Genomic DNA, 26604 nt, shown 5'->3' on the forward strand with positions numbered 1-26604 from the left:
TAGTTTTTGCAAAAATACTCCTGTCAGAGCATCTCAGTTAATGCTTTCGTTAAAGGCATAGCAAGTCTGAATCACTAGCTTTAAATCTTGACTTGAAGCATTCTCTAATTATGAAAGGTTATGGAGTTGTGATAATGTGGCCTCCAGAACAGAGGCCTCCCCTTCATTGAACTCCTCAGATAAACAAAACCCTGCTACTCTTGTAACTCTGCCATGACCAAAACAACTTCTTTCTGAACTTTGGTCCACTTGTGCTCTCCCTCTGAGTTGGAGGACATCTTGGGTGTTTCCCACCATCGTGTCAGGGAGGCAGGAAACAGAATTTTTTTCTTCTTCTTCCTGTGATGCTAGAACACTCATCTCCTCAGTTCCTTTTCTGCCTTGAGAGGGAGAGCAGCTATTTGGCTTAGCTCCAAATTTCTTTACTTTCTTTTTGCATTATCTAATAATCTTTCCTCGTCCAACCTTACTCTTTAACTTTTATTTTTACATCCATCTTTTAGTCTTTGCCCTCTGCATGTCCCTTTCCTCTAACAGTCCTTAATCTTTTTCCTTCCTTCCCCTCCCCCTCTTACTGTCAGCAAGGGAACAGCTATGAAGCAGTTTTTTCAGCAAAAAACACTTAGCCATGTAGCAAAGAAGTTGCCAATTGAAGGCTTCAGGGACAACCTCCTGGACGATATGCCCATCTCCAGCTCCCAGTCCAGGCCACAGGGGAGGAATCCCATGCCAATGTGTCCACTCAGCTTGTCTCAGCTCCAGGCAACATTTCCCGCAGGAGTGACATGCACCAGTGTGGTCAGAAGCACCCAGGCTCCTCTTTATCTGCAGCTGAGTCTCCTCACCCCCATTGTGTCGCTAGAGGTGGCAGCCATCTTGAAGACGACGTTTTGGTGCAAATTGACTGATTGGCGCCATGACTGCAGTGCTGGTTCTCAGTTGGAATGCATGATTACAGAGCAACCTCTGTTGGGGCAAGCCTCTACTTCAAACTTGATGCAAGACCAGTGTTCTGATAACTGGCTTTCAGGGTCCTTTTCCTAGAGAGTTCATGGATATGTTACAGCAAACTATCAGGGCCGAGATTTTTAATGCCTGTCACACTGAGGCATAGGAGCAGGTTCAGTAGGGTCTAGATCTCCCTCCCCCTCTCCTCATTGCCACCCACAACATCACAATCCCAGGGAGGGCAGTTGGCTGACTAAAGCAGCCAGGAAACAGATCGTACACCACAGAGGTCCCAGGGAAGACTTAGACGAGATTCCCTCTGTTTCTGAGTCAAATGCTAAGGAACAGAGGGAGTTCATCTCTGATGAAGAGGTGGAGGATGTAAGTGTCCCTGAATGGTCTGTTTGTTTCTGTAAACCTGAAGACTATCAGTAGATGTCTCCAATTCTGATACTAACCCTAGGAATAAGACTACTGGTTATAAGGAATTCTTTCCAGGTTCTCACGTCAGTAAAGGTTTTTTCTTTTCCCCAGTTCTTTGAGAGGCAGCTTAAAGCTGAGTGGGAAAACCTTACTCCAATTGCCAGTTCCCTGGTTTTGTGAAAAAGCTATATGATTTGCCTGCTTTTGCAAATGAGATGTTGCAGGTTCCTTTGGTGTATGCCGCAGTGACAGCTCTTTGATCTTTGGGGCTTGTATCAGAAGATAGCCATGGCACTTCTTCCAGGATAACTGGGACAGGAAGATACATTTAGCGCTCAAGCAATCTCCCGAGGCCGTTGCCGTGGCAATTAAAGCTTCTGCAGCATTTTCTATTGTTTCATGAGCCATCATTTGAGCCAGAAGGCTTACTCAGTTGCTACCAGAAGCCAACAAAAAACTCCTGGATAGAACCACCAGATTGCTTAAGGCTGCAGAGTTTTCCACTGACGTTTCATTAGATGCACTCATCTTCTGTTCCAGAGTTCTCTCTTCTGCGGCTGTGGCCAGAAGAGGTATTTGGCTTTGGGCATGGCAAGCGGACACTCACTCCAAAAACATGGGTCTCTTATGCTTTCCAAGGAGTGAAGCTCTTTGGCAACTCTTTAGAGAAGATCTTAGTGGAGACAAAGGACAAGAACAAAGCCATGCCTAAGACAGTTTGTCAATCTGATGAGAGAGGTTTCTCCTCCCAGTCCTTTTGGACCTCTCACACCTTGGCCAGACCCAGACAGGATAACAGAAAGTCCTCCTGGAATCAGCCTCAACAATCCTTCAGGAAAGGTTTCTCCAATTCCAGTTTCTCTGGACAAAACATGGACCAGTCCGATAAACAGGCCCATGAGTCCAAATACAACAAGGCATGACTGGCACACATTTCCGGGGGGGGGGGGCATCTGCTTCACTTCCAAGCAACCTGGATGGACTCCAAAGCAGACTACTGGGCATTAGCAGTTGTATCATGCAATTATGCCATAGAATTCAAAAAGACACCACAGGAACATTTCTTAACATCTCTTTGGCAGAACGCTACAAAAAGGTCCGTTATGAACAGAGCCATAAATCATCTACTCAGCATTCAAGCTGTAGACCTTGTACCGTCAGACCAGAGGGGCCCGGGCATATATTCAGTCTTCTTCACCATTCCCAAGAAGAATGGGGATTGGAGAGCAATTATGGATTTCAAATTTCTAAACAACAGAAATTGAACAAACACATCAAATTCATACAGCCTTGTCACTTTTGTATGGAAACCCTCAGGATGATCACAGAAGCACTCCAGTTGGGGAGTTTCTCACATCTCTGGATCTCACAGAGGTGTATCTGCACATCCCGATACTACCATCTTATAGGCGTTTTCTTTGTTTCTGCTTGGATTGTGCTCATTACCAATTCAGAGCGTTACCCTTCAGCTTGGCCACAGCACTGGATCTTTACAAAGATGATGGTAAATGTTGTAGCTGATCTCAGGCAACAGGGTGTCCATGCACACCCATACTTGGATGATTTGCTAAGCCGATCTCCCTCCAAGGACAGGTCCCTTCTAGACATCCAGAGCACTATTCTATGTCTCCAGAAACATGACTTTCTCACCAATCTAGCCAAGAGTTCGCTAATTCCAACCCAAAGGTTGGAACATCTGGAGATAATAATAGACACCAGGGGAAAAAAATTCTAACTTCCTCACCAACAAAAAAATTCAGAAGACCAAACGTCTTGCAGAACTGGTTATCAAGAGCAATTCCACTCCATCGCTGACCTTGGCCAAGTTGATGGGGCTACTTATATCAAGCATCAATGCAATCCACTGGGGCAGACTATGTACTAGGCCTCTACAGCTCTTGCTTCGCCCCTTCCAATTCAGTTCATGCAAAAACAGAACACTCCAGTCAAAGTTTCTCTGTCAGTCAAGCAAAGCCTGAAGTGATGGACCAAGGATGCCAGTCTTCACAAGGGGAAGATATACTATCTGCCTAGGGAGGTACAGTTGTTCACAGATGCCTATCGGGTGGGGAGTCACCCTTAACAAAATACTGAATCAAGGTTGTTGGTGCCAGGCAAAACCACAACTTCCAATTAACTTGTTGGAGCTGAGAGCTATATGTTTGGCTCTTCTTCACTTCAGCAATCAGGTGTGGAAGCAGCATGTCCTCGTTCAAATGGACAGTGAAGGCGCCAAAACTTACCTGAACCATCAAGGGGGCTCTCGATCATCCGTTCTATGCAAGGAAGTGAGGACTTTGTTCACCTGGGTGGAATATCACCTGTTTTCCATCAGGACAGAACACATCAAAGGCACAAACAATGTGCAGGCAGACTGAATCAGCCAAACAGTCATTCAGTCAGGAGAATGGAAACTAAAGAGGTCTCTGTTCCAACCGATAGCCAACCACTTTGAACAGCCAATCATGGACCTCTTCATGTCTCACACCAACTACCAGCTGCCCAGATTCTGCACCAGGTTTTTTCACCCAAAAGCCTCAGCAGTGGATTCCCTGAAAGCTGCCTGGTCACAGGGCCTACTATATATTCCTTTCCTCCGATACAAGTCATACCTCTTTGCCAGGTACAACAACAAGGGGCACAGATTCTACTTGTAGCTCCATGGTGGTCTCGGCGGCCATGGTTCTCTACTGTACAGAGGATGGCAGCAGCACCACCCCTTCATTTGGAGATAACATCAGATATGTTGATGCAGGGTCCCATCTGGCATCCTCATCCAGAATGGTTGCAATTGACCATGTGGAGATTGAGCGGTCTACTTTCCGAAAGCTGGGTTACTTGTTGGACTTTACAGACATGTTGCTAGCATCCAGAAAAGATTCAACTATCAGAATTTATAATGCAACTTAGAAGGCCTTCCACAGATGGTGCTGCAGGAAAATTGTGGCTCTTCTAAGACTGCCCATTCAATCCATTCTTGAATTTTTACAAGACAGTCTGCGGTCAGGGTTAAAGCTGGCAACACTGCAAAGACAGGTAGTAGCCCTAGCTTCAGTCCTTTGTCTGGTGGATAGCAGAGATGTCTCCAAGCGTCACAGATCCAGAAATTCCTGAGGGGAGCTACACTCAGGTGACCTCTTCAAATACATAGGTTCCCCACATGGCATCTGCACACTGTTCTGTCAACTCTTACCAAACCTCCATTTGAGCCGATTCAGAACATTTCATTGGGGAGGGATGATGGCTCAGTGGTAGAGCATCTGCTTGGTAAGCAGAAGGTCCCAGGTTCAATCCCTGGCATCTCCCAACTCTAAAAGGGTCCAGGCAAATAGGTGTGAAAAACCTCAGCTTGAGATCCTGGAGAGCCGCTGCCAGTCTGAGTAGACAATACTGACTTTGATGGACCAAGGGTCTGATTCAGTATAAGGCAGCTTCATATGAAGTGGCTACTTTTGAAGACTATTTTCTGATAGCTATTACCTCAGCAAGACGGGTATCAGAAATTAACATGCTATCTGTTAAGTGGGACCTCTGCATTTTTTGTAAGAACAAGGTGGTCCTCTGTACGGATCCTGCCTTTCAACCCAAGATTACATCTAAATTTCACATATTTAGAGAATTTTTATCTACCGTCATTCTGTCCAGACCCTAAACATCCTAGGGAAAGGTCATGGCACACCTTAGATGTATGTAGATGCCTCAAGGCATACCTAATCAGGACTGAGACGATTTGGAAGACAGATGCCATGTTCATATTTATTTATTTACTTTTGATTTATATCCCGTCCATTCCAAACAGACTCAGGGCAGCTAACAATCATAATAAAACCAACATCTCAATTTCAGGTATAAGACATAAACAATTTACAATTTAAAACAAACTATTGGTGCTATACAGAATGTATAGCATTCATCAACATATCTCCTCCCAATGTAGGAATGAAAATGTCAACTTCAGTGATTAGCTATGCTATTAGACAGTGTTTCTCAGAGGTGTACCAAGCCATGAAGCTGAAGAAGATAGAAGAAGATATTAGATTTATATCCCGCTTTCCACTCCGAAGAGTCTCAGAGCAGCTCACAATCTCCTTTACCTTCCTCCCCCACAACAGAGGTGGGTGGGGCTGGAGAGGTCTCTCACAGCAGCTGCCCTTTCAAGGACAACCTCTGCCAGAGCTATGGCTGACCCAAGGCCATGCTAGTAGGTGCAAGTGGAGGAGTGGGGAATCAAACCCGGTTCTCCCAGATAAGAGTCCGCACACTTAACCACTACACCAAACCGGCTCTCCGGAGGTGCCTAAGGGAATCACTGCACATTTCGTCAGGAGTGCAGTGACCAATGCAGCATTTGACAAGCATGCTTCAGTAGAGGGCTGCAATGTGGTCCTCTATTTCGATCTTTGTGCATCGCTACAAACTGAACATTTATAACTCAGCAGATGCAGCATTTGGCAGAAGAGTCCTACAGCACATGATTTCAGAAGAGAGTGATGTCCCTCTCAGTCATTATTCCACTGCTCTGGAAGCACCCAAGATGTCCTCTGATTCAGAGGGAGGACAACCATTGGTACTTACTGTGAGGGGTCATTCTCCTCTGAGGACAGGAGGGAACATCTTGCCCACCACTGAACATCACTCTTTCCTTTCTTAAGCTCTTCTGTTCTGCCTTTCCTGTTGGCTATGCAGTTCCCTCTGTTTACGTTTAACCTGTTATCTTGTTGCTGTTAGTGTTTTTTTGATTTTGAGTAAGGTTGCTAGTTTGAACTGCTTCTTGGAGTCACCCAGACTGAGGAGATGGGTGTTCCAGCATCACAGGAAGAGGAAGAAGAAAAAATTCTATTTCTTGCCTCCCTGACATGATGGTGGGAAACACCCAAGATGTCCTCCTGTCCTCAGAGGAGAATGACCCCTCACAGTAAGTACCAATGGTCATTCTATTTTGTGTTGTGGTGATTTTAAAAAGACTACATAAACCCATACATTAGCAGAACTTTTTGTGGGTTAGCTGTTAACGAGTTCTTGAGTGTTGTGTCCTAAGCCACTTCTACCAAGTTTCTCTTTGTTGATTTGCTACTAAGTCCAGATCTCCTGTCGTCTTATATTTAGCTAGGAGATGAGCCACTGAGAGTGCAACATGTGTATTGGATATGACTTCGTTGCTTTCAAAGATTTTTAATCTTTTGCATTATAGTTACACTACAGTGGATACTATTGACTTATCAGACAAATGGGCAAGCTAGAGCTTGTGGGATGAGCTGCTTTGTGATTACTTTCCTCTGGTCTAGTATAGGCAGATATCTGAAATATTTGCATTGCTATTATACTAAATGGTATAAGCTGTGTGTATTCCTAATCTAGGTTGCATTGTATTTTAATGACGGAAGCTGTTGCATCAGGATTTTAGCATTTTGACTGTTGCTCTGCTATTTTCTGTTAGGTAAGTGTAGTACAGGATTCTGTGAATATATCGGGACAGTCCAATACAAATATGTTAAAGGTACCAGAATGCCGACTTGCTGAAGATCTAGGAAATCTCTGGGAAACAACAAGATTTACAGATTGCAGTTTTTATGTAGGAGGACAAGAATTCAAAGCTCATAAATCTGTCCTTTCAGGTACTTTCTACTTTTCATATTCTAATTTTAATGAAATATGTACAGTCTTGGTATGGTATTAATGCATATGTTTGTTGCCACAGCTCGTTCACCAGTTTTTAATGCAATGTTTGAACATGAAATGGAGGAAAGTAAAAAGGTGAGTGAATATTGTTTTTGACATGATAAAATTAAAGGAATTGTTTCCCAGAGGCATGTTAAGCTTTGATTTACAGTAAGGTTGCAGTGTTTGACTAGATTAACTGAACTTCTTGACATAAAAGGTGCCCAGTTTAATCAGGCAATATGTTTTATGTGATTTTTTAATACATGTATTTACAAAAATGATGGGTAGAAGTCTTCATCTTAGAAGAGCATCCCCTTTCCCTCTGTCTCAGAGGAGGGAATGTTTTTTTAAAATGGCATCCGCTGCACCATGTGAGTAATCTCAAAACATAGGAAGTGTGCTTCCTTCTTTAGAGCTCTTTTGTTATGTGCAGAGTAATGCCATTATGATCAATTAATTCAAAACCTGGTCTGTAGTGTCCAGTCCGCCTAGTGTAGCAGCTCATGCGCCTGGCCGAATGCTGAGGGGGGAGGGGTCTAGCAAGCAGATGCTGCAAAAGTGCCGCAACCGCCTTATCGATGGAGCCATAAGGCCCCCATGACTGCTGCTCCTGGTCTGTAGAAAAATGGATCTGCTGGTTTCATGGAAGTAGAATTGGTCCCATGAGCACGGTTCTCACACATTAGGTAGCATCTGCCACAGAGCACACTTTCTCGTCCGTTTGCACATGTGCCCATTGAGAATCACTGATGCTGTGCAAATGAAAGTTTCCATCTCTGCAAACTTCCTCTTCTGCCATCAAGTGCAGATGAAACTCGTTCATAGGATCCCTGTCATTTCCTCCCATGCTGTGCTGGATGAGAGGCTGAAAATATAGCTCCTCTAGTTTAGGCCTGAAAAGCATGCTAGAAACATCTAAATCTCGTACTGCATTCAGGCTTCAAAAGTGGAGAGGAAAAGAAACTCTCACTGAGATGTATAGAATTAAGAGTGACTTGTCTCATTATTCTGGATATAAGTGCAATCTTTATGGTTTATTGGGCTCAGCAAGCCTGTTGGAAATGTGGGTGAGACATTCACGAAATGAAACAATTGAGCTCTTGAGTCAACAAATTCTTAACTTTTAAATTGGTTCTGAATGCATTCATACTTTGATCTCAAATTTGAAAAAATCCTAAATAGCTGTGATGGGAGCCTAATAGTGCTCTTACACCAGAATACTGCTGAATCTAGAAAGTTGAGTGTTATAAGTTATGCAGTGCAGGAAGACCAAAATATTTTAATTCATAAACATGATGAGATTTTTTGTTCTATGTAACAGAATCGCGTAGAAATAAATGATGTAGACCCTGAGGTTTTTAAAGAAATGATGAGATTCATTTATACAGGGAAAGCACCAAACCTTGACAAAATGGCTGACAACTTGTTGGCAGCGGCAGACAAGGTAAGTAATTGGTTCTCAAAGATCATTTTAACTGCCTAAAAATGTGCATATTTGTTTTTCATATACTTATGAAAAATGCAAGCAGAATCCATAAATAACAAATTGGATGATTAGCAGTAAAATGTTAGAAAAGGGAAGATCTAGAAATTGTATGGAAATTGCTTATGTAATTAAGTAAATCGCTGTTCTCAAAATGTTCAGGATGTCTTTATGGGGAGCTTGATGAACAGCATCTTACTGTACTGAACTGTGGATTGATTGATCTATTTATGAAAGCTAATGTACAGAGTACAACTGTACAGGAATAATTTCTATGTGTAATGCTGGTCACATTGGTTTGACTTCAGTGATTTGTAGGCACAAGAATCACAGATCTTTCTTGCAGTCCCATTTAACCCTTGCAAGGATGTGTTGTGGAGGTGAAGGAGACAAAATTGCCCTTTCAGCCTCTTATATCAGCATATTGATCCTGTAACCTCATGAATAAATTTCCCAAGACTTCTAAAGGGGAAGGGGGATATGGGAAAGATCTGCAATTCTTGTACCTATGGATTGTTTCCTCCAACTTGCTGTTTCAAGATTGAACCAAGGGCAAAGATACAGAGACGCAGTTCACACGAAACCAAATATTTGTGGCATAAATTTGAACACTGCAGCTTAACCATAACTAATAATGAGTTAAGCACATCATTCTTCAGTTTGCTTTGTGAAAAGTGTAAGTAGAGGCTCTTCAAGTAACAGTTTAGGTTGTTACCTTTTGGGGCACAATGAATCTGAACTGGCCTCTTGACAATTTCAGTATTTCCTTTGCAAGAGTCTGGAGCGGGCTAATGAACAGGCATAATCATGGTGGATACTGGTTTATCTTACAAGGTTATATCTGAGACTTCAAATGCGTTACTTTATTTTAAGTGGCTTATTGTTTGTTCTTTAAGGGCTAAGTACTTCACAGTTCCCTGCAATTATGTATGTGTTATAGATGCCTGCTGTAACAGAGGGAAAATGGAACAGTGAGCAAAGTTTTTTCTTTTGTTAGTATGCACTGGAACGGCTGAAGGTTATGTGTGAAGAAGCTCTGTGTAGTAACCTCTCGGTAGAAAATGTCGCAGACATTCTTATCCTTGCTGATTTGCACAGTGCAGAACAGTTGAAAGCACAAGCAATAGACTTCATTAACAGGCACGTACTTGCTTTTCTTTATTTTTTAAATTAATCCTTAATTTGTTAGTATCCTTTGTTGGTTAGGTAACATTCTTAAAATTATATCCGGGGTAATTTCTTGTACTACAGGTGCAGTGTTCTTAGGCAACTTGGTTGTAAAGATGGGAAAAACTGGAACAGCAAGTAAGTAAAATGGTCACATCGAAATCATCCATAAATAAGCTATGCTTGTCTTCACCCTAACTTCAGAAGAGAGGGAACAGATATACTCTAAATACAATCATTAAAGCAGTTGTTCCTAACATTCTGTTATATCAGTTAGAAGGCAGCTTGACAAATAGTAGGAAGACGTTACACAAGATGTAAATGTTGCTCCATCAGGCCCCTTGGCATGGAAGCATCCTCTGTCACCCTTCCCCTGCCCCCCCCAAAATATACCACATAGTTAATTTCCCATGTTTAGTTTGCTAAATTCTACATAGTGTGTGGATGTGCTGTTCTTAATATTATTGAATCACTTTTCTGCCTTTTGGCTAAAATCAAGTAGAGTGTATATTATTCAATGTGACATCACCAGGCCCCATTCCATGACACTGATGGACCCCTACCCAGTGCATCGCAACAGTTTTAGGATGCTGGGAATTGGCAACCACAGCCACCTTTCCCATGTGTATTCATGCTCCCTCTCTACATATCTGTGTGGAGTCTTACTAAACTCTGATTCGGCTACTGATTTAGAGATTGAAAAGCTTACAAGAGAATGTCAGTTATCTAAGCAGCTAGATTTTCCTTTGCAGCCAAGTGTCTTAAATCGATGCTCCCCTGGACACTACTCCTTCAGACTGAGGTTTAGGAAACTTTTTGTCTGAATTTTGAATCTTGGACCAGTAATAAAAGTGTAAACAAGATCACATTTCAGGTGACAACATTCCAGTTTTAGTTCATAATTCCATTCATGTGCTTTTAGAATAATGAATGCATTCCTCATCGCTTGATTTTAAACAATATCCAAATATAGATAGTAGGGGTGTGCAAAATTCTTTTTTTGATTTTTCAGCTTTGGGTATATTTAACCCGAGAAATATTGGCATTTTCCAATATTCCTGATTCCCAATAACAGCTATGATTGCTGAATTTTTTAGCTCCATTATGCCCTATGGCGGTGGTGTCGAACTCATATAATAATAATAATAATAATAATAATAATAATAAATTTTATTTATATCCCGCCCTCCCCACCTAGGCAGGCTCAGGGCGGCTAACAACATTCAGATAAAACATTATACAATAAATACAGTAATTTTAAAACGGCATTAAAAGTTATACAGTAGTTTAAATCAATAATATCTTAAAAACCATTCCAGTTTATATACTATGACAACAACAATGATGTTCCTGGTGCTATTCTGTCCATTTGCATAATGGCAAAAATCATTTTTGTCAGCAGTCTGCAAAGGCCTGCCTAAAGAGGATGGTCTTGCAGGTCCTGCGGAATTGGTCCAGGCTCCGCAGGGCCCGCACCTCTTCCGGGAGCTGGTTCCACAGGCACGGAGCTGCCCTTGTTATGAGGCCCGGATCTGACATAAATACCACTTTGTTGGGCCGCGCCATGTGTGCCATAAAATGTAGCATGAGATACCAGAGATATAAACTTTTTAAAGCTGATTTCAGATGCCAAATGCAATAGCAGGCTTGATTGGATTGGGTGTGATATGCAGAGGGGTAGTAGGAATGGAGGTACCAGCTTTGGTAATGAGACAGGAAACATAGATTTCAATTTGGTACAGGAGGATTCAGTCCAGGAGGATGCAAAGAAACAAGTCTGAAGAAGTGAGGAGTGACTCATGAAAGAAGATATCCCACCACAAATGTTGTTAGTCTTTAAGATGCTCTTTTCTACTGCTATTAGAAACCACAACATTCAAAAAACTGGGGGGGGGGCATTTTAACCTTTCCGGATATTCAGTTGCTGGCTAAGAGTAGCAGTTCCCTTAACAAAGGTATTTCAAAGGGAAAGTAGAAAGAGAGACTGCTGAATTGCAACTGATAATTAAGCTTAAGGCAATGCATCCTCCTGGACTGAACTGAAACCTAGGTTTCTTCTCTCATTAGTAATGCCTTCTATTGTCATTTGGCATCCACAATAACTTCACTCTCCGAGATATAAGAACAGAGGGACTCACATTCTAATCTAGCTGTATCTGAAGAAGTGAGTAACTCATGAAAGCTCATGCCCTGCCACAAAACTGTAAGCCACGCTGTTAGGTTTCTCCCTCCCAAATGTAAGAAATGGAAAGAGGGGGTCCCTTTCTCTCTCCCTCTCTTGTGCTTTCCCTCCCCCCCCCCCTTATCTCTTTCTGAAGAAGTGCACACAAAAGCTTGGATCTGGAATAAACTATCTGCTGCCATGGGATGCCATTTTTTCCTCTCTCTTTCTCTGGCTTTTTCCCTGCTCCTTTTGCCTCAGTGGGGGAGGAGCCCTCAGCCCATCTTTCTCTCCTCTGCGAAGCAGGAAATAGGAGAGACTGAGCAAAAGGATCTACAATGCAAGAAACAAGAAGCAGGAAACAGCAGCCAGCCAGTTGCTTGGTGGGCCAGATAGGACACCCGTGCCCTAAGGCATAATCATTTTTTTCAAAGAGGTAGTTCTCTATACACCACTTAAACCATAATCACGATTGCTGATTTTTTCCAGTTCAGTTATGCACTATGAGAACTGTACCCATAGAGTATAGTGGAGAAGGGATTTAAACTTTAAATACTTGCTCAGTTCACGTGCAGAGTTATGCTGCCATGACGCGACTTAAATGCTTGCTCAAGTTTACTTGTCATGCTGCTGTGGCAACGCAACTCCATGAGTGAACTCAAAAGGCATTTAAGGAGACCATGGTCTCCTTAAATGCCTTGTAGCCATGCCCAAATAAAAGCTGATTGATATTGGCTTTTATTGGGGTAGGGCTGATTCGGTAGCCAGGTACAGATTTCTGATCTGTATTCGGCTGCAGTGAAATGCCACTTACATATTTTGGAGGGGGGGGCGGGCGAGTGGTTGGCTCTGTATATACCAAACACACACCCCTAATAGATGGTTACACAGTGTCTGCTAATTTCAGCACCTTGTAAAAATCTGAAGACAGGCTTTGGCTTTTGAGAATCATTCTTTTCTCAAATATCTCTACAATTTCAAAACATTGGAGATTGCTAGTAGAATTGTTATGGGAGTAAAGGAAATCATAGGATCATTGCACTGGATACACTCAGGATCAAGATGTGGGGCATACTTTTTATGAACTCCAGGGTAGGGAGGAAACAGGAGTCAGTTATTCTTACTGTAGTGATGTCTAAAATAATCAGCTGCCTCCAAAAAGCATGATCTGTGTTACTTGAAGGGCTAAGCATTCTTCTGTTTCAGAATCTGCAAGATCCTGGGAATGGAGGTGTCAAGATTAGTAAAAATAAAGATAGGAGATAGGGTTTGTGTTGTCATTGGGAAAGAAATACTTTTCACCACTACTGTATACAAATAATACTTGGTTTGTATAATTTTTCACTGGATCCTATACATATTTACTTGAAAGGACATACTGGGGAGATTCAGTGGGGCTTAATTTCGGTATTTCAACTTGAGTCTTTTAAACATGAAACTGATTCCTGTAAATCCGTTTGTTTACAGCCAAGCAGCAGACATAATGGAAACAGCAGGCTGGAAGTCAATGATCCACTCCCACCCCCACTTAGTAGCTGAGGCCTTTCGAGCACTAGCATCTGCACAGTGTCCACAGTTCGGTATTCCACGCAAACGACTAAAACAGTCATGAAATCTTCCATGGACTTTAGAGAATTCCTCCTCCATGTCCAGAGGAGTCTTCTCAAACCATCAGCCAGAATTTGTTATCCCTGTCCACAGAACATAACCTGAAAGCTTTTAAGAATGGATAATATATGGTTTAATAATCAGCTTTAAATTAGACTGATAATTCTCCAGTTCACTGAAAGGCCTTAAATTCAACTGCTCTGGTTCATGCATATTTGTTTTGTTATTGTTGTTTGTTAAAAGGTGCCTCGTCTTTTTGACTGGGCCATGTAGGATTGCACTAGCTCCATAATGCAGTAATGTTGATGGATTAAGACCATTCTTGAAAGGGATCTTCCTGATCTCCATCCCCCCCCCCCCCCCGCAAGAGTGTCATTTGGGCTTGTGGTAACTGGAAGCTTTTAACGAGACTCTCACCAAAAGCACTTGAATTGGGGGGCAGCAAGCACTCCAGTCCAAATACTGCACTTGGGGTGCCTCGGAGGGTGCTGTCAGGCATGTGTGGCAATACACTATTCTGAATATAATTTATTTTTCATTGGTTCAAGTCAGTGAGGGAAATATGCAATGTCTTGGCCCAGAAATGTATTTTACTAGAGTTTGTACATTCTTACTGCGAGAGTGTGTTCACCGTATGTTATAAGAAACACACAGTAGCCTTTTTGGTTGTGTTTCTTTAGGATCCGTAGCTATTTTACTGAACCAGAGTGAAAGTTAGCATTTTGATATGGAAAACAATTAAATGACACATGCAGGGGGGGGCAAATGCTCCCTCCCAAATGGAATATATTGAAGATCAAGGATGTATAAGAATGACCAAATGTAAATTTCAGAAATGGGCCAAATTATGGATTCTCAGTATGCACTTTTAATGTGTAACTTTTGTATGTTGTGTGGTACATATATATATTGGTTTTGATAAATATGGTACAGTAATTGTGGCCTAACTTTTGAAATACGTTAAGATACCCATAGCCACATGGGATTTAGTTTTGTTACTACAAACAAGAAAAGCATGACTTTAGAGATGTTGATTCAAAGTGACTATCTCAAGTGTTCACATTAGAATCCATTCTATTTTCACACTTTGGACAGGTTTAGCTTTATTTCCTTAGTGTGTGTGTATGCACAAACCTGTTCACACTAGTGGAAGTTGCACAGACACACACACCTAGCAGGAAGGATAGAAGTCTGATATGTCAGTATTTGTAAGCTCCGACTTGTCCTTTCTAGCATTTGTTGTTGTACTAGCATTGTGGATGGTATTGAAATTCTGCAAAATGTGAAAAAGGATATAACAGCCTGTAAACTGCTTGCAATGGGCCAGTTTTGTATGATATGAACTTTAGCTTTAATGCCACCACTTCCAGTGTTTTTGCTAGCTTGTTTACAATTGGGAGGAATTTTTTTTCTGCAACAATGCACATTCTAAATGTTTCTTCAGTTATTACATTGGGTTTTACTTTAATGATAGTGATGTGCTATATTTGTAGCTCAGTCAAAATTGCAGTAAACCATGAAAAGAGGATTTCTCAGAACGTTACAACTGAAGATTTAGATGGCCCATTCAACTTGCTCAGTTACAGTTTAATGCCTTTTCCAAAGGAGTGTCCTTCCTGTTTTCAGCAGTGAAGCACTGAAAGCTCTGGAGCATGTGTGTTCTTGAATTATGGGTTCTACTAGTACACATTTAAGGTACAGTTGGGGGCAAGTGAAAGGCTGAATGCAAAACTTTGAACTGAATTTATTCAGGCACAATTAAAGGGCCATTTCATTTGTGCTCCTTGTGATTTTCAGTGCCTACACTTCATTCAGTGAGGTACAGAGTGATACAGTGGCATCCTATCTGAAGAGGCATTATAGCTTTTGAAGTTTATTAGGAGTTTGTTCTATCTAAATTAAGGTCTTGTAAATGTTCTTCTAGCAAGACATAAGAATGCCATAATGGAGAAACTCACACCGTTGTGTAACTAATAATCATAATGACCAATTCTGCATCTTGAAAATCACAGCTAAAATATACAAAGTGACTTGAATATTTAATACGATAATTGTCCATTTCAGTTTGTTCAAATATTACTGGATACAGCAATCAAACAGAAAATCTTAAGTGTTTTGAAAGGTTTTTAAAAGCTTAATAGCGACTTTTTGTACCAAAAATATCAAACACTGTGCTGTAAGATTATCTACATTTCTCTAAATGTCTACTTTTCAAAATTAATAATGCATACCATATATTACCCAGTCAGTCATGACAGTTAATCTGCTGTTTCGTTATGTGTGTCTGTTGGCAGTGTATGAAATAGTATAACAAATGTTGTATTAAGTGGCTGTACTTAATCTGCCTCTTTTTCATTAGTAAACCACATACAGTGTTCTTACCCTTCCAACAGAGCTGGCAAGAACAATTTTAGTAGTCACTGCAGCCTGTATTTGCCATATTTCCCTAAAAATGCATTGTAAGTTCAAAAAGTGCAGGAGAAAAGTCAGTTAAAAAAAAAAAAAGTATTTTCAGGTTGAAAACAAAATCTTGACAAGGTAGGTGGGCATAAACACCTTTAACAAGATTTTCAGTACAATTATCCAAGTGCCATGTTTGGCCTGTGCCCTTCAACACCAATCAGCCATCGCCTCTGAACATTTCCCCCCACTTTGGGAGCACCCTGCATGTGTGGTGTGTGTGGTGTGTGAATTTTAAACAAAAACTATTTTCCCAAAAGTAGGATTTGGTGTGCAGTTTAAAAGTAGCAAGAGGTTCCACTTAAATTACTTCCATGATAGTGAAGGAAACTTTAGTAATGCATACAGACTTGACAGCATGCTGAAGTATGAATTCGTAGTGCCTTTCCCCAGGTGTAAGAACAAGATGCAACATTTTGAACAGCTCTGATGCTTCTCTTCTCTGCAAAAAAAAAATTGCAGACCTTTTTGTGTTGAATGGGCTGAATGTTAAACTGTGGCTGTTAACATGTTTTTTGACAGCTCCATTATTTAAATGCGGAATGGCAATAACGCCTTGGTTTTTGCCTTCAGAGAGCTTAATACAGGACAAGGTCTGCACGCTCCCTGGTTTTTTTTCCTTAAGCCCCCTTATAAATGAGAGCATGCTTTCGAGCTCAAGGCTAAGTTTTTGTGGTAGTAAGTTTTCTGTAGAAAATGTAAGTAACTGGAGATGTTTTGTTTTAGATCATAGGGTATGACTTGTTAAAATGATTGAAGTTTACCCCAAGAATAAATTTTATTGGGAAAAATGATTGAATTTTTGTAACACTTCCAACAAATTTGTTAGCTTGTTGGTTTATCCCACAACAAAATGCATTGGTTTGCTTGCTTTCTGCTTGCAGCAAATGGACTTCCATGAAACGGCAATTCATTATTTTTGTCAGTGTGTGCTGTGGGTTTAGTTAATCATACTCTGTAATCTAGTTAATCCTGGATTTTTATGTCAATATGAAGGTTTATTGATGAGTCCTGTTTTGGAATCTAAACATTGGAAAAATTTAAACCTGGTCTTAGTTCAAAGTTACTCATATTACCTATCATGTTAAACACTTGCATCAAACCATCCAGCCTTTTATATCTGCCTGATGTTAACAGTGAAATACTTTTTGTACCTTGTTGCTGAAAATATTTTTGCATTTCAGGACATCAAGTTACAATAAAGTTGTTACTTATACAGAAGGCCTTTGTGCACTTTGTCTTTTGGATACTGAGCTTGTTGTGGTTATTTTTTAAATCCTGCCTGTCTTCTAAGGAGCATGGTTTCCCTCTCCCACATCCTCACAACAGCCCTTCAAGTCCAGTTATTCTGAAAGGGACAAGCTTCATAGCAGAATGGGAAGCTTGGTCTTCCTGGTTGTAGTTTGACACACAAGCCACTACATCATACCGCTCTAATTGCTACAGACTATATTTCCGCTAGATTCAACCACTTCAGCAGACTTGATTGTAACACTTCTCAGCAAGTGTTTTACTGTTTTATGTATAAATGAATGAATGGAAAAGTAACTAGAACATGCCATGTCCTAACAATTAAAGCAATCTTAAGGAAAGTGTTTCAGGTGCAGCTGATGTGATCCTCACATTTTGTGGACATTAGAGCATTGAGATGCTCATGAGGCTTGTATGGGTTGCTGTGCACTTTAAAAGCTGGCTGTGTACAATGCAGCAGGCATTGGTGGAGGAGGAGTGAGATCCATGGCAGTTTTTAAAATCAAAATATAAAGTTCTGGGTTGTTTCACTATAGTCCAGGAAATGACACTTCTTCATGGTGTAATTCTTCCACTACGTATGGACCTTATTAATGTAAGCAAAACCACTCCATGGGTATCCTCCCATGTTGCAGTTTCATTCACAAATCACTTCTCTCACATAGCTTGTAACATAAACTGTGGTATACCTATACCTCAAGTAAACATGTATAAATCCTTCCCTTGGGGGATGTGAGAGGTATGGTGGTGCAGCAAGGTATTATACCAGAAGGAGACAGAGATATGGTTATGCTTGGTCTCCTTCCAGCCTTCACCCCATCCTGAGACATGTCAGAAGTGGGGACACTTGTTGTGCAATGCTAGGTCCATTAATAAGAAGACCATGATCCTGCAAGAGTATCCTGAAGCACAAAAAGTGGACCTGGCATGTATGGCCGAGACTCAGGTGCAGGAGAGCCTTGGGTGCACCCTGAAGCAGCTGCCCCGCCGGGGTTCTCAGTCCCTCATTAGTCTCTGATGAAATGGTGAGAGTGGCGATACTTATCCACGAGGCTTTTTCCTTCAGATCATTCCCCACACCAAAAACAGCTGGCATTGATTGTGTAGGCCTGGCATGGGATGCAGAAGAGAGTTTGGCTGTCTGGCTGGTGTACCAACTGCTTAACACACCAACAGATACTCTGCTGGACCTGTGAAGGTGGTATTGACCTTGGCCTTGGAGTTCCCCAGACTTCTAGTTCTGAGGAACTTTAGTGTCCATGCTAATGGTATCGCCTCTTAACAGGCTACAGTACAGACCTATTGTCTTCCATTGCACTGGAACTCTCTGTGTCAGCTCCCACACATCAAGCAGGTCACACATTGGATTTGATTTTTGGGATAGGGATAAAGGTGGATCTGGATGCCACTGAGGCATCCAGCAAGCCAATTTATGATCACCTGTGGAGACATGTATTCAATTGGTTTCCAGAATGCTCTGCAGGATCCAAGGCACCCTGGCGATTTGTTGGATGACCTGCTAGAGGATTGGCACTACCAACTCTGAAGCCATCAACAAAATTGCCCCCCAATGCCCTCTTTACTCCCATCCCAAAGTAGCCCTTTGGTATACAATGGAACTATAGAGGATGAAGCAGGAGCTAAGACAACTAGAACAAGTATGGTGACATACTTGTGACAAAGCCTCAAGAGCATCTTATAGGACATTTATGAAAGCCTATGAGATGGAAGTGAAAGCTGGAAAGAAGGAATTCTATGCCTTTTCCATAGCATCTGCAAGCTCTTGCCCTACTCAATTGTTTAGGGTAATTAGATCACTAACTTCCCTTCCATAGGGAAATAAAAAACACAGTAAATTGACCATTAGCTCTGTGGCATTTGCAAGCTATTTTGTAGATAAAATTCTGTCATTCCTCCAGAATGTAAGACCTGCAAGTAACACACAGACTTCTCTATGTTAGATGAAACTTTATTCATGATTTTCTACAAGCAATCTACTACCTTTGGGGCATTTGGCAAGAATGGCCAATGTAAAACAAGGCATGCTAAAGTACCTAAATCCCCCTCCCCCCTTTTACTATCCTATCTTCTAGTCAGAGTAATAAACATTACTTTCACTTTTAACAAAACAGAATACATATAGAAACAAGATATTACCATGAAGCACAGGACTGGATGACAAATGGGGGGGGGCACAGGAGAGGTTCCAGGTTTTCACAGTTCAAACAGGGATGTGATTCATGTTCTCACCACTGTCCTTCAAAGACATAAGAGGACTCCAAATGGTCAGGCGATAAAACAAGGAGGAGGGGAAGGGACAGAAGAAACAAAGGAAATCCCATATGCTTCAAGATGGGGCAGCACACATCATATTCAACAGCAGAAATCATAATCAATGGCAGAAAACTGAGAGGGATTATGACAGGATTTGCCAGCCACGATACAGTATGTGAACTGAAGACCCCTTGACTGTTTTCAGGTCCTATTATGGACCACTTCAGTTGACTCTCCCAGGATGGAGTTAACAGGATCCTGAATACTGTTGCACAGAAACCTGTGGGCTGTTGTGTTTCCCAGCCCAGTTAAGAAACATGGGGAGATCTTGGAAGGAGAGAATAACTGAAAAAGCTTTAATAATGTATCAGTTCTGATAGGGAGATTGGACCCTTAAGGCTCAAGACAAACCTCAGGACGTCCCAGCTCTCCAAAGGAACAAAGGGTTGCTATACATTTTATACCACTTGTGATGCATGCATACATTAAACATTCAAACAAACATTGGATACAAAAATAACACTTCATGGCTTGGCTTCTCTTCATTGGTGAATCCCAATTTGGAATGAACCTGATGAAACTAGATCCTGTTTACCTATCCAGGGAAGATGCGTTGGCACCTTGGAAAGGGCAATAAAATGCTCTACCTTCCTGTTGGTCTCTTTGATCCTTGACCATTTGGTGCTGGTCTTACCCAGACTTCAGCCTTAAATCAGGCCCTTTCCCATTGGAATGTAGATTGATACCCATATCAATATCCTGTATCAATACCCATATCAATATTCCCATGTTTCTGCCATCCTCAATTGCCCTGTTTCCCAGGAAAGATAAAATCTTTATGACGTTGCTAAGAGACCTCAGCACTTTTGGTCAAACGTGGAATGCAGTTTCAATTTCTCTAGCCAGGGCAAGCTTCTAAACAAACATACTTGTACAAGGGACTATTTGTCTAAGCATTCTATCCTATCTACCCTCCTATGTTCTTTTCTGTTCTGCCGACATGCATTGATACTTATAATGATTCCATTAATACTGGCATCAGATTGTTATAGCTGATCCATAAGTAGTGACAGGAAATATCAAAATGATCTTCTTCGTGGTCTCTGTGCATTCACACATATGGGTAATCCGCAGGATTGGCCCTGACCTCGGAGAATTCAAAGCAATCTTGATCGTAGATCTGGCGCGCCTCCCACTCGTCCTGGGGAGGAGGCACCTACTGCGCATGCCTGGACGAGAGGGAGGTGCTTAGCCACTCAGTTTCTTCCTTACCGCCGACCGGATCGCACCTCCCTCGTTGATCTCCAACTTCTTCACTGCAATCTTCACAATCCACCTTTTCTTCACTTCAATCCTTCATCTTCTACACTTCTCCTGGTATCGTATAAAAAACAAACAAAAAACCTCTCTTTACTATTTTTCCGGACCTTTCCTCCCTCCCCCCCCCCCGGGCGGATGGAAGGAAGGGACAAAATAACATTTAAACGCTGCACCCGCTGCTCCTCCAAAATCCCTTCGTCCGACGGTCACTCTCTTTGCCTGTTTTGCCTGGGAGAGACTCATCGTACGGACTCCTGCGCGCACTGCAGCCAATTTGGAAAACAGGCCCGCAAGAATCGCGCCGCGAGGCTCAGGAGCCATCTTATGGAAGCCTCCCTCCGACCGACCATGCCATCTTCCCCACTTCTCGCGGGAGAGACGCAGTCGGCAGCTTCCGTGGCTCAAGGTCCCTGCAAGCCTAAGTCCGGCAAGCACACCAAGAAGTCGGATGACACCAAAAAGTGCCACCGCTCCGATTCCGCCCACGCGGACCCGACGGGCAATGCCAGCTCAAAGAAGTCTAAGACCGGACATCGACCCTCAGACCAAACCGGACAACACTCGAGTTCGAACCCGATCACGAGCTCGACCGCAACCAAACCGAAGGCATCGAACCCGACCGCGGGCGGCTCCGGCTCGATCCCGAAAACTCCGGCATCGAAGTCGACGACAACACCGCCGATCACACCACTAGAAATCGTGTGCATCTCATCCAAGTCTCCATCGATTCCGAACTCTCCACCGGATCAGATACTGGAGACCCACTCTCCTATATCCGTTAGGAGCCACCGTCCTCTCGACCCCCGTCAATTCACAGACCTCTCGCAGCCGCTAAATGCCCATTCGCTGACCAGAGAACCCTCGACCCCGAGAGTTCTCCCAACCAGACCAAGGTCCCGCAGTCGCCGACGGTCCCACAGCCGCCGCAGGGAGAGATACTACTACTACTCCCCGTCGAGGTCCAGGTCTCCGTCTCCACGGGACCGAAGAAGACACCGACGATCGCCCTCCTCCGACGCCTACCACGCGGACCCGAGGGACCGCCACTACCGCAGCTATCACGAATCTCCTCGGTACCGAGATCGCATCGACAGACCTGACCGGAGTCGATACCGTGACATATCCCCGCGCAGACACCACCCTGATTTAGAGAGACCTCTTCGGCACCGTGACGACCCCATGCGTCTCAGCGCCGAACCGAAACTCCCTTCACCACTCGGATCCGTACACGTTGCTCCCAACAAACAGCCAGTACCCCTCCAACCCCAGCCTGAACCGCACCAAGGAACCGATGACGACTCCGAGGCGGAACTCTCCGACTCCGACCACTCTTCGGGTTCGGACCTACAATCTCCGGACTCCGATATAGCCAAGCCAGCAGACCTATCACCGTCAGAGGGTCCAAAGTCCTACCTCGACCTCGTTTCGAATATGGCAAATTCACTAAACCTCAAACTCAACACCGACGCGCCCAGAGTCTCGGACGTCGTATTCGACCTAGTGCATGCGGATCTTCCATCGAGCTCCTCCCTCCCCATGCTCCCCGTCCTCCTTGAAACGCTCAAGGAAGCATGGGACAAGCCGGCATCGGTACCACCAACATCCAAGAGGGTTGAAGCCCTTTACAAAATACACGCACCTGACTCGAAGTTTCTATTCACCCACCCGGCTCCGAACTCGATCATCGTCCACTCCTCCTCGAAGTCGAAACAAACGAGACACCCAGTGCCTCCAGAACGGGAAGGCAAGAAGCTCGACACTATCGGGAGGAAGATATACTCCCTCACAACGGCCACGACTAAGATACACAATTACATGGCGTGCTTCTCAGCATACGCCTATAACTTGACTACCTTCCTCAACACGTTGATCCCCTCTCTGCCTGAGACATCCCAGAAACCAGCGACCAATGCCCTACAGGAGCTGGCCAGAGTGAGCAAGCAGCAGATCAATACAGCTCGTCACGCTGCACAGTGTTCCTCCAGAACCTTGGCCTCAGCCATAGCCCTACGCAGACACGCGTGGCTTAGATCCTCATCCCTCCAACCTGACATCAAGTACAAGGTTGAGGATCTACCTTTCGATGGCCTTGGTTTATTTAACGCGACCACGGATGACATTCTCACATCAGTAGACGATGGCAGGAAGAGGGCAAAACGACTGGGAGTCTCTCAACACCAAGCCCAATTCAATAGACAGAGGAATTGGAGGCCCAGCCACTACAAGGGAACCAGGTCTCCAAGACAGCAGGAACCATGGAGACGTAAACCACCACAGTCCAAACCCTCCTTTACACACGGCACGCCCTCAAACAACTAAGAAACCTGCAGCTACCTCCAAGCCGTCTCTTTGACCACCCTGCCCCGAGCCGTCCAGTTTCCCCCCATCAGCCAAACCCTTACACACACACTCGACTGCAACCATTCTACCCTGCCTGGAGGGCCATAACATCGGATTCCTGGGTCCTCGCCGTCATACAAAGGGGCTACCTAATAGAGTTCACATCCACTCCGAAACACCACAGATTCCTCACCACACCTCCGTCCACACCCCTGCAGGCGGAAATCGCATCTTTGCTGGACAAGGGCGCGATAGAACCAGTTCCACCTCAATACCATCGCACCGGATTTTATTCCCGCTACTTCCTGGTGCCGAAAAAGGACGGAGGACTCCGCCCCATCCTCGACCTCCGCAAACTCAACCTGCACATAACCTACAAGAAATTCCGTATGATCACACTCCAGGCAATTCTTCCGCTCATCCCAGAACAATCATGGATGGCGTCCATAGACCTTCAGGATGCCTATTTCCACATTACAATCAATCATCACCACAGAAGGTTTCTCAGGTTCGCCATCGGGGAATAGCACTTCCAGTTCTGTTCCCTCCCATTCGGCCTCTCCACAGCCCCAAGGGTCTTCACCAAGTGTATGGCAGTGGTAGCCGCCACACTACGTCAGCAACAGATATCAATTTACCCGTACATAGACGACTGGCTGATCGTCGCCCATTCAAAAGAACAACTGCAACTGGACGTCTCCACTACCCTCTCTCTCCTGGCCACCCTAGGCCTCCAAGTCAACCTATCAAAGTCCAAACTAATTCCTACCCAGAGAATTCAGTTCATAGGAGCAGACATCTCCACAGTCTCTCAAACAGCTTCCCTACCTCAGGACAGAGTACTCAGCATACAGTCTCTGGCCAACACCATCATCGCCCAGCACTCCCAAACAGCTCTCACATTTCAGAGAATGCTAGGCCTCATGGCAGCGACCACCGCAGTCCTATGTTTCGCAAAGCTGCACATGCGACCCCTGCAAATGTGGTTCGTCAGGACCTTCCATCCTCACACACAGCACCAGTCCACATTACTCACCCTTCCACTACACATCGTGACATCCCTCAAATGGTGGACAATGGAACATCACCTCCACAGGGGCATGCCGTTCAAATAGCTACCCCCCTCGGTGATTGTCACCACAGATGCCTCCAAGTGGGGATGGGGAGCCCACTTGGGAACCCTCACGGTGCAGGGCCAATGGTCAGACTACGAACGCTCTCTCCACATAAACTGCCTAGAGCTCCTCGCAGTGCACAAGGCTCTACGCTCCTTCCTTCCATCGCTGATGCACCAGCATGTCCAGGTCACCTCCGACAACATCGCCACGGTCTTCTACATCAACAGGCAGGGAGGCACCGCCTCCATCAGACTCTGCAAGAGGGCCCTGGCGTTGTGGCATTGGAGCATAAGCCAGGGCATCTTCCTCACGGCTGTTCACCTACCAGGAGCCGAAAACACCCAGGCAGATGCCCTGAGCCGCCGCTCGACCAACAACCACGAGTGGTCCATCAACAGCCGGTACATCCGACAGATCTTCAGCATCTTCGGAACCCCGAAAATAGATGTCTTTGCTTCACCGTCAAATGCCCAGTGCACCCACTTCTACATGAGAGGTCCTCCATCCCAACTCTCCAAGGGGGATGCTTTCCTCCAAACTTGGAAGGGAGCACTCCACTACCTCTTTCCTCCCGTTCCACTCATCACCAGAGTTCTACAGAAGATTCAGCTGGACCGCACGGATTGCATCCTAATAACCCCGTGGTGGCCGCGCCAACCCTGGTTTACAACCTTGCTGCTTCTGTCCAACAATACATTCCTCCAACTTCCTCAAGCACAGGACCTCCTCTCCCAACAGGACGGCAGGGTCCTTCATCACAATCCGGCATCATTCAAATTGACAGCCTGGAGGATCAGTTTCTAGAGTTTCCCCCTGATGTCCGCCAGGTCCTAGTGAACTCCAGAAAGCCATCCACCAGAAAATCCTATCTGCTTAAGTGGAAGCGCTTCTCTCACTATGCCTCCCAACACAACTTCGACCCTGGCTGCGCCACCATACCCCAGGTGCTAGCTTACACCCTAACACTCTCTAGGGTGGGACTCTCATACTCTTTGCTAAAGGTACACCTGGCAGCCATCTCTGCCTTTCACCCCCGCATCGGGGGCACGACAGTTTTTTCTCACCATGCTACCAGAGCCTTCCTCAAGGGCATCATTCGCCTACACCCACCAATCAAACAAATTCTTCCTACCTGGAGTCTTTCTCTCGTCCTAAGCCAGCTCATGAAACCACCCTTTGAGCCCATGGCTTCTATTCCACTACACCTGCTATCATGGAAGACAGCGTTACTCACGGCTCTCACCACAGGTAAGAGAGCCAGCGACATCTGTGCACTCAGGGCGGACCCACCATATACGATCTTTCATAACAGCACGGTGGTCCTCCGACCCGACCCGACCTTCCTGCCAAAGGTCGTCTCTCCCTTTCATCTGGGAAGACAATCAACCATACCAGCCTTCTTCCAGCACCCCGCGGATGCAGGACAAAGGGCGCTCCACAACTTGGACGCACGTAGGGCCCTAGCTTTCTACATAGACAGAACCCGCCAATTCCGTAAGGACCCAAGACTCTTTGTCACCTACGCCGCCCACAATAAGGGCAGCAAAATATCTACTCAGAGACTTTCCAAGTGGCTTGTTGCTGCCATTGAACTCTGCTACCAACTGGCGAAACAACCAGTCCCTCAACACATACGAGCTCACTCGACCAGAGCCGTCGCTACCTCGTCGGCCTTCATGAAAGGCATCCCTATAGAGGACATCTGCGCCGCCGCCGTCTGGTCCTCTACATCTACCTTCGCCTCGCACTACGCTCTTGACGTCCGTGCCAGGCGTGATGCCTCCTTCGGACAAGCAGTGCTGCGCTCCATCTTCGATTAACTACTGTGAGTACCATGCTCATTACGTTTTTTGTTCTAACCATACATATTCTTACAGATCCAGCACCCACCTCCGAAAGAATAGCTTGCTAATCACCCATATGTGTGAATGCACAGAGACCACGAAGAAGATGGACAGGTTTCTTACCTGTAACTGGTGATCTTCGAGTGGTCATCTGTGCAATCACACAGACCCACCCAGCCTTCCCCGCTGCTGGACGCTCATCTAGCACATTTGTTTCCACCTGTCCGGCGGCGGGAAGAAACTGAGTGGCTAAGCACCTCCCTCTCGTCCAGGCATGCGCAGTAGGTGCCTCCTCCCCAGGACGAGTGGGAGGTGCGCCAGATCTACGATCAAGATTGCTTTGAATTCTCCGAGGTCAGGGCCAATCCTGCGGATTACCCATATGTGTGATTGCACAGATGACCACTTGAAGATCACCAGTTACAGGTAAGAAACCTGTCCTGCTTGGTCTGTATCTCACTGTGAATCCCATCACTTACCTCCATGACTGGTAAAGGCTGGTGATGACAATATGGTTTCAATGAAGGGGAAATTAAGACATAGTCA

The 26604-nt window shown here is 44.4% G+C and overlaps 1 protein-coding gene across 1 annotated transcript in view; it reads left to right on the forward strand.

Annotated features, from left to right (window-relative positions):
* Positions 1 to 17132, forward strand: part of SPOPL (speckle type BTB/POZ protein like) — a 67904-nt gene extending 50772 nt beyond the window's left edge. The window contains exons 6-11 of the mRNA XM_060256900.1: positions 6809 to 6986; positions 7070 to 7125; positions 8354 to 8476; positions 9513 to 9655; positions 9767 to 9820; positions 13311 to 17132. Coding sequence (XP_060112883.1) covers positions 6809 to 6986; positions 7070 to 7125; positions 8354 to 8476; positions 9513 to 9655; positions 9767 to 9820; positions 13311 to 13455 — 699 coding nt within the window. The 3' untranslated portion in view covers positions 13456 to 17132. The remainder of the gene's footprint in view (positions 1 to 6808; positions 6987 to 7069; positions 7126 to 8353; positions 8477 to 9512; positions 9656 to 9766; positions 9821 to 13310) is intronic.
* Positions 17133 to 26604: the final 9472 nt, after the last annotated feature.

This window comes from Heteronotia binoei, chromosome 16 (genome assembly GCF_032191835.1).
Source record: "Heteronotia binoei isolate CCM8104 ecotype False Entrance Well chromosome 16, APGP_CSIRO_Hbin_v1, whole genome shotgun sequence".
NCBI classification, from domain to species: Eukaryota; Metazoa; Chordata; class Lepidosauria; order Squamata; family Gekkonidae; genus Heteronotia; species Heteronotia binoei.